Raw genomic sequence first — 9,379 nt, forward strand, 5'->3', positions numbered from 1 at the left:
TTTCTATAGTAATTATAAAAAATTGTTTTAATAATCAATATAATTAAAAATAAATAAATATATATATATATATATATATATATATATATATAAAATTGTTTTTAAGATTAAAAACAAAGTTTATGAAAATATTATTATTAATCTCTTTTATTAATGAAATTATAATATATTTAATATATATATCTTTCTTATAAAATATTTTATTGTTATAAATTAAATTAATGGCCTTTTATATGCCCATAACTTTTCATGATCATACATAATATGAATTTTTTCATACATATATTTAAAAAAATATAAAAGATCATCATATTGACCTTTATATCTTTCATCTAAATCATTTATATGCCGATGCATAGTATTGTTTATAGAATTTTCTTCAGTATCTGTGTTAGCATATTCTTGAATTATACCAAATGCACATGTATGCAATTCTACTAAGAATTGATGAATTGCTTCAATAGTAGCTAAATACCATCTTGGACTTTTTTTCTGATGACGCCAAAATTGTGATATTCTTGATTTTAAAATAACACAATGCAAATCTGTAAATAACAATATATATTATACAATATTATTATACATAATATAAATCTTATATAATTATAATTTTTCTTAAGATATTTTATATTATTCTTAAAAATAATAAAGATATTGAAAATGATATGTAAATTAACAAATATATGTAATATGATTTGCTTATAAAAATACCTCGTAATCTTTGATCTTTGTAAATAGCTTTTGTTTGATGCCATGTACTATCAATAAAAATAGCTCTTTTTATAGGAAATGCATTCTTTATTCTATTTGTAATTATTTTATTATCTTTTTTAACCTCCTTTATGAATAAAGAATCTACGGATACACCAGTTTGGCTAGGAAAAATTAAAACAGTCTAAAGGATAATATTATTTATACCAAAGTTTTAAAAACATAAAATAATCTTAAATATGTTGTTGCTGTCATATATACCTCTTCTTTGTCCAATATATCTGGAAAATTAGGATATGTAAAAATTCTCACATCTTCAGGAGCAAGTATAGCTGCATGAATTGCAGTGCTTTTTCCATCTATTTCACGTGCATGTTTAATGATATCAATTTTAATAGGCAACTAAAAAAAGAAAAATCGTTTATTCATGTTTACGTAATTTACATAAATTATTACCTTTATCTTTGGAAAGTACTGTTCTCCAATAACTGGTAAATAACAAGAATAACAAAAAAATTTTCGTGACCTACAACAATGTTTACATATTTCTCTGCCTTCTATTGTATCCAAAATTCGTGCATTAGTAATTTTTAAATGACAGAAAGGTGTTTTATCAATTATTTTTTGTTCTCTTTCTAAACTTGAAAGTTTCTTGATTTCGTTTATTACGTCGGTTTTAGCCATATTCTTAATAATAATAATATAAATAAATTTAATTCTTAATAATAATATGAACAAATTTAATTCAATACGGAATATTTGATATTATTATTGACACTTATAAACATTCGTAGAATAAATGTAATGACATATAACTAAGCATTTATTTATACATATAGTGAATTATTAAATGAAGCTCATTTTTGATTACAAATTATACCATATACGCCATCTGTTGTTGAACATATAAACTATAGCTCATTGGGTAATCAGCAAACATTATGATATTGTTCAATCCACATTAAAAATTACAATTAGTGCCATCTCGTGTTTGAATACTCGAAGCTCTAACTTATTACTAGCATAACAGAATATGCAAGGAGGTATTCGAAGTTACCGGTAAAGAAACATGCGAAAAGCACAGAAAATCACCCCGCTTTGAGGAAAATCTATTAATTGCTCTTAATATTTTAATATTTTTAAGCTTGTATTTTAAATTAGAACTTTAAGCAAATTTCTCGTATCAATTTTATTAATTGTAATCGTATCAAATTTATTAATCGTTTAAAAATATCGAAATTTTATGTAGAAAACAAGTAATTGATCAATTTTCAACATATTATTTTCGACATATTAGAAATTATATAACGTATTAATCGTTAATGAATTTTCCACGGATATCCTTAAAGTAATGAGTGTTTGTATCCTTCTTGCGCAATATTGCATATCTTATTTGTGACGTCACACAACTTCGCATACTACTCCAAGTGTCGGGAGATATCTATCTCTCTCGCACAATATTGCTCTCCTTGTCTGTGACGTCACGTGAATTCGCATACCTCCTTGCATATTCTGCTATGCTAATAACAAATCAGAGTTTCCACGATCCAAACGCGAGATGGCGCTGATCTCAGAAATTTTTAATCGCTCTCTTACTTATCGGCAAAATATTTCATTAACAATTCAAATAAAGAAATTATACAAAGTAATTGAAAGAATTAAAAAAAGGAACATTAAATTAGTTGTAATTTAAAAATCATTTAAATAGAAATATATAAAGAATATAGAGAAAAATAAAGAAAAGAAGAAACTTAATTTTTTTTTTTAATTTATTTACATATAAAGGTATGTATTTATAATTTATAATAAAATGTAATAAAATATAATAAAAATGTATAGAACTAAGATTTATAGAAAAAGAATTTATAAATATATAAAATATATAATATAGGCTTTACGATATATAAGAATATAAATATAGAATGTAAATATTCATAGATTTCGTGAAGATTTTTCATCAATAGGACAAGATATGATAAAATATGGCAGAAGGAAAGGTAAAGTAGCTCGCCTTTATCATATGAATGCGTTTCATTTGCGACACTCTGGAGATGGCGCTGACTTCAATATTTTTAATCTATCTTTATACTCTCACTATTTGATCTTCTTGTGTTGGAATGGGATTTAAACACGATTATTTAATTTTATATTAAAATTTACATTTTTTTCTTTTAATTTTTATTCTAAATTTATTTGCTTACTTTATTCTAAATTTAATAGATAACACATTAGAATTACCCCTTTAGAATAATTCTAAAATGAAGGATACGAAATAATGGGAAAAAAAATAATCGTAATTAATGTTTTATGAATATGTTTATATATGTATAAAAAATAGAAATTTGATCTTGATTGACGATAGATAGTAGAAAATTTAACTACAAAATAAATTTCAATATAAATGAGCATAGTTTCACCTGTAATTTATGAATTCTTTTCTTTTGTATCTTTTAATTAAAATCTTTTCATCGATGTAAATAACGTGTATATGTGTGTGTGTGCTGTTTGATGAACCGACAAGGTTCAATTATTACTTAGGTTTTTCAATAATTAGCTAATGAGCAACATAGGTTTCTAAGAAATAAATGAAATGGGTGTTAACGCAGTTCCCTTCTAATTTAGACTTTCTTTGACAAACGAATAATTAATCGAATTATTTTTCAGTCTGTCGTTATAATCTGCTCTACTAAAATCACAGTAATTACTTGATGACGTTAATGAAATAAAGAAACTTTGAACGAATTGTAACAACTTTTGCATTCTTGTTAATTTTACGTTTCAAACACAAAATTCCATAAGCACTTTAATATAAAATAAAGAATAATTTTAAAAATAGAATAACTCTAAATAGATCACTAAGTAGATTAAATTAAATTGAAAAGTTAATCTACTAATTATGAGAAATTAAAAGCATATTCCATTACAATTTCCTCTCATAAATTATTATTTTTTATTATATAAAATATATATTATATTATTATTCTATACATATTATAAAGTATAAAAGTAATAATCTCAAAAAATTCATATAGATGAAATTTAAAAATTTATCGTGTGCATATCGTTTAATATTTTATCCCAGAATTATGACTGAAATATAATTTAACTTTTTTAAAATATTTAATTTCATTTCTCTGTTTTATTTCTCGAAAATCATCTTCTTTATCTTTCACTAAATTTTCTATGAAATTTAATTGATTGCATGAAAAATTCTTTTCTCTTGTAAATGAGTGTAGAATCGAGAAAAAAAAAATTATCCAGAATATACTTTTGAATGTATTCAAAAATTAGAAAGATGTAAAATGATTAAAACTTTTCGACAATCGTCATGTAATTAAATAAATTTAATTTTTCCGGATCATCGTTTTCAATTTTGCACAATTTAAAACAAATTCATTTATTTTATCGTATTTTATTGCATCGTTTACTCATCTTCAGAGCGACATCTTCTGCCTAAATAATTATATCGAGATACAATATAAATCGATCCTTATATTTTTATATTTCAGATACAAATTCAATATTAACATGGAAAAAAGTAACTTTAAGCGAACTTCAAAATTTTCTGACGTCTTCCATTTAAAATTCGACATCAGTATGCTAATAACGTGCCCACGCGTTGTATTTTTTTTTCACGAACGAGCGTTCGTAGGCAGATCTTTTGATGTTGCAAATTTGTAGGGATGGCGATCGCTCTAACAATCGTAATTTACGATTGAATAGATGCCTTTCGTATGCTTTAACTTCATTTAATTTGCACACTTCAAGGAATATATATATATATATTTTTGTATAGATCTTATTCGATCGTTAAAGAAAATCTAATTTAAGAAACCAAGCTGCACGAGTAATTATTCACTTGATTTAATTACATCGATACGACAAATATTGTCCAAGATTTCGATTAATATCGCCTGTATTTGACCGATGCCTACGGCTTGATACTAAATCTGCAATTATGTTCTCGATTAGAGGTTAATTACAAACATTTTAACTAAAATTATATCGTTACCTGTTAGATATATAATACACACTAATTCGTGACACGCGTACATAACCTAATTTTTTTGATTTTAATAATCGATCAACGATCACGATTACCTTTTCGTTGTATTATTTCCAAAGCATCAACGCAAACGTACGAGACACTTTATGCCACTGCCAAACAAGAAAATTCTCTCCTCGAAATCGAACAAGCCAAATGATTGATCCCTTTTGTTTCGAGGTTCGCCCGACCAAGTTCTACGGAAGAGCGCGAATAAATCGCACGAGGTAAGAATATACGCGGATTTTTTTTTCAACTAAATTTCAACTATATTAATTAATCGAAACTTGAAATTCAATACGAATACGATTTCTCTCGTTGGAGAAAATGGATCGAAGTTATAGCTATTTCTTTCGCTCGTGCTTCTATTGGATCTATTTGTAAATGCGCATGGCTAGATATAGTACGTGTACATATACACATACATATACATACGTCATAACCCCGAGAGGTTGCGTTCGTGCTTGAATAATTTCCAATGATTCGATTAAACCTATCGTGTAAATTCCAGAGAATTCCTTCACGGTTACTCGTCACAGGTTTAATTTTTTATTCTCACCATTTTTTTTTCTTTTCTTCAATCTTATAATTTTAATAAAACGAATATAACTCGATTTTTGGCTAATCTCAAGTTCATAATTTCAAATATTCGGGACGAAATACTCGGACTTTGTCTCAGAGAGCATTTCAATTTTTCTAAAGTTAGTCTTTGGAGTAATTTAAAATAATCTTGGAGTTCAGGCTTCCGTTAATTTTTTTAATTATATACTTTCTATACTTGTCTATCGTTTATTCCTTTTTCTATAATTTAACTAATAAAATGTGGTAAAATTTTGAACGAATCATCAATTAATTTGAACAAGATTAATTTAGATTAATTAACAGTCTTTTTTAATAATTCGCAGAAAACTGTTTTTTTTTTTTTTTTTAGTAATTAATTAATCAATCAACGTCGTATGTTATCCCAGAGAGAAGTTATGATAATACTTGCAACACTTACTCGAGGATTCTCATAACAGTATAATACTAATTAAAAAAAGTTAATGAACGTTAACAATTCAAAATAATCATAATTCATGTATCTAAGATATTTTCGAAAGACAGAATCGTCACATTAGATTGACAATGATTCGAAAAACCGAAACACTCAAACGGAATATCTCCATTTGACCCAGGATATCTCCAGCCCGATATTCATAGAAAATCATCCAATAAACGTCGTTCGAACGGCTGAGCTCCAAGTAGGGTCGTTTCGATTAGAACGAATTCGCGCATTGATTTACGTTTGATCAACTCGATCGAGATTGTGTACAGTTAAATAAGCAACGCGAGATTGCAATTTTCGTTTATACACGATCCTTGAACATTGACGTGGAGTCAATGCGTCGATTAATTCCATCGAAAAGAAAAAAGAAAGAAAAGGAAAAAAGAGAGTAAAAATATCGCAAAGGATCGTTCGGTTATCCCCTATTCTTTCCACCTGTGGATCCTGGGCAAAAAATTGTAAAACGAAATTGACGATTCGTCATAACTTAGCTAATCTTAAGAGCCTCCTTTCGAATCGCTCTTTCTCGAAATACATCGTTCCAGGGCCATCGATAAGCGCCAATAACGTTCAAAGTGCGTATACCCATATCCCGTGTAACGATCGCTGGTAAGATCGTTATTTTCCATTTTCTTAATTGCTAAATAGCCCGGTACACGCTGCCTGTGTCCACGTATTACGTTGAGGAACGTCACGAGCGGGAAACGAGATTTGCTCGACGATTTTCGAAAGGAAATTCCTCCCGTGTCGGGGCCCATTAAACGATGCACGGAAGGAGGGAAGGAGAAGACGGGCAACAGGCGGCCAAGTCGGCTCAGTCGAACGGTTACTCCACTAGCTGGAATTAGTTGACAGTAGCCGGGGAGACGTTAAGAGCAGCTATTAGCAGCAATGACGGGCGGAATAGTGCCGGGCAAAGTCGCGCGCTTCGATCACCAACTCTAATTGCTTTAGGATGGAACCCGCCTATGGGCAAAGGTCCCGCCCCCTACGTAGGTGTTAAGTGGACTTTATTCGCTCTTTATTCGTTCGATTATTCGCAAGAATTCGACCGATTCGACCAACACATTTCCCTCCCTCGATCGATATCAAAAAAAAAAATTCTAAAAAAATATTCTCGAAATTATCCTGGTGTGAATTCTTGATTGTTATCGATATTCCTTCCCGAAGAATAATACGCTTGGATTTTTAAACGGATTCGTCTCATCTTGTTTCATTATATTGTTAATTCGATCCAGTTTGACCTTTATTGTAAATTTCTTTTTTTTTCCTGAACTCTTTCGTATCTTTATTACTTAACTATTATACAGAATTGATTTATTATATTTAATGATATATTTTCTATTCGTTATTGGAAACCGATATTTCATTATCGGAATAAAATAAATTTTGACTTTCGAACGTACATATATAATATAATAAAACTCGCTTTTGTGTCCTTCACGCCGTCAAAACTACCTACGTAACCAGATGATTTACTATTATTCCGACTATCTCGAAGGATTAGAGTGATTAAGATTGTCCATTCGTTTTTTTTTTTCTTTCTCCAGCAGCAAACGATAAGACGCGTTTGCAAAAGAGAAGTTAGGTGAAATTTTGAAAAAAAAAGAAGGGTGAGAAAGGTTGATAGAGAAAATAAACGTTCAGGGGATTTGAAGCAATCCGTTCGAAATGAATATTCATCGTGGATGTTCGTACAATGGAGCGAATTCGTACTAAAATTATTCAAAATACCTATGTTAATTATGTTCTTCGAGCAAGAATTATCCCTCCTAATGACTGTCCCTAACGAAATAATAAGAAATTGCGTCTACGTAAATACACGGATAAGTATATGAATTTGCATAACTCGTCAATTTTAATTCAGAAAAATCGAAAAATTGTTCATCCGATTGCTTTTATTCAGAACGCATAAAAAAGAGAAAAGAAAAAATATTCAATTTCAATTCAGAAAAATCGAAAAATTGTTCATCCGATTGTTATATTTTATTCAGAACGCATAAGAAAAGAAAAGAAAAAATATTCAATTTTTTCAATTCAGAAAAATCGAAAAATTGTTCATCCGATTGCTTTTATTCAGAACGCATAAAAAAAGAAAAGAAAAAATATTCAATTTCAAATCAGAAAAATCGAAAAATTGTTCATCCGATTGCTTTTATTCAGAACGCATAAAAAAAGAAAAGAAAAAAATATTCAACTTCAAATCAGAAAAATCGAAAAATTGTTCATCCGATTGCTTTTATTCAGAACGCATAAAAAAAGAAAAGAAAAAATATTCAATTTCAAATCAGAAAAATCGAAAAATTGTTCATCCGATTGTTATATTTTATTCAAAACGCATAAAAAAAGAAAAAAAAAATATTCAACTTCAATTCAGAAAAATCGAAAAATTGTTCATCCGATTGCTTTTATTCAGAACGCATAAAAAAAGAAAAGAAAAAATATTCAATTTCAATTCAGAAAAATCGAAAAATTGTTCATCCGATTGCTTTTATCCAGAACGCATAAAAAAAGAAAAGAAAATATTCAATTTTTTCAATTCAGAAAAATCGAAAAATTGTTCATCCGATTGCTTTTATTCAGAACGCATAAAAAAAGAAAAGAAAAAATATTCAATTTCAATTCAGAAAAATCGAAAAATTGTTCATCCGATTGCTTTTATTCAGAACGCATAAAAAAAGAAAAGAAAAAATATTCAATTTCAAATCAGAAAAATCGAAAAATTGTTCATCCGATTGCTTTTATTCAGAACGCATAAAAAAAGAAAAGAAAAAATATTCAATTTCAAATCAGAAAAATCGAAAAATTGTTCATCCGATTGCTTGTTATATTTTATTCAAAACGCATAAAAAAAGAAAAGAAAAAAATATTCAACTTCAAATCAGAAAAATCGAAAAATTGTTCATCCGATTGCTTTTATTCAGAACGCATAAAAAAAGAAAAGAAAAAATATTCAATTTCAATTCAGAAAAATCGAAAAATTATTCATCCGATTGCTTGTTATATTTTATTCAAAACGCATAAAAAAAGAAAAGAAAAAATATTCAACTTTTTCAATTCAGAAAAATCGAAAAATTGTTCATCCGATTGCTTGTTATATTTTATTCAAAACAAATAAAAAAAGAAAAGAAAAAATATTCAACTTCAATTCAGAAAAATCGAAAAATTGTTCATCCGATTGCTTATTTTATATTCGTGCATTTTATCGCACGTATTAAATCGGAAAAGATTTCCGAAAAAAAAAAAAAAAGGAAAAAAAAAACTATTCGAAGTAGTTGAAATTATTTTCATGATTCAACCCAATAAAACGTTTGACGTTTCATCGGCTGTCTCTGACGGTGGAATATAAAACAGGATATCTCGTCATCAATCCGTAATGCGTTAACGGCGCGTTTTTTTTTCGGCACTTCGTAGAAGAAAGAATTATCTCTAAAAAAAATTCGAAAGAAAAATCGCATCAACGACAATTTCAAGGGGAAATCTCTTTTTCGAATTAACACCATCGACGACTTACGATCGTACGTTTGTAATAGCGCATTCTCATCTCGATTAACTTCATTAACTGAAAATTCGATGAG

General features: G+C 28.1%; 1 protein-coding gene and 1 long non-coding RNA gene across 2 annotated transcripts; both read right to left on the minus strand.

Annotated features, from left to right (window-relative positions):
- Positions 1–129: 129 nt before the first annotated feature.
- On the minus strand, positions 130–1,614 carry LOC100867887 (tRNA-uridine aminocarboxypropyltransferase 1). The gene is made up of 4 exons (XM_003692675.4): positions 1,168–1,614; positions 973–1,113; positions 712–895; positions 130–545 (listed from the first exon to the last, which is right to left on the minus strand). The coding sequence occupies exons 1-4, from the start codon at positions 1,393–1,395 to the stop codon at positions 214–216; spliced, it is 885 nt and encodes a 294-aa protein (XP_003692723.1). The 5' UTR covers positions 1,396–1,614; the 3' UTR covers positions 130–213.
- A 2,017-nt stretch (positions 1,615–3,631) lies between these two features.
- Positions 3,632–5,144, minus strand: LOC105735195 (uncharacterized). Its single transcript, XR_015294872.1, has 3 exons — positions 4,813–5,144; positions 4,240–4,661; positions 3,632–4,164 (listed from the first exon to the last, which is right to left on the minus strand). It is a non-coding gene; the product is annotated as an uncharacterized LOC105735195 (long non-coding RNA).
- Positions 5,145–9,379: the final 4,235 nt, after the last annotated feature.

Source organism: Apis florea, unplaced genomic scaffold, assembly GCF_048593485.1.
Source record: "Apis florea isolate Af1SG1 unplaced genomic scaffold, ASM4859348v1 contig_3802_pilon, whole genome shotgun sequence".
NCBI lineage: Eukaryota > Metazoa > Arthropoda > Insecta > Hymenoptera > Apidae > Apis > Apis florea.

Coding starts and splice junctions, on each gene's coding strand:
- LOC100867887 (XM_003692675.4), bottom strand. CDS start 1,395: ATGGCTAAAACCGACGTAATAAACGAAATCAAGAAACTTTCAAGTTTA. Junction 1,114..1,167: donor AGTACTTTCCAAAGATAAAG/GTAATAATTTAT, acceptor TTCTTTTTTTAG/TTGCCTATTAAAATTGATAT. Junction 896..972: donor ATATATTGGACAAAGAAGAG/GTATATATGACA, acceptor ATTATCCTTTAG/ACTGTTTTAATTTTTCCTAG.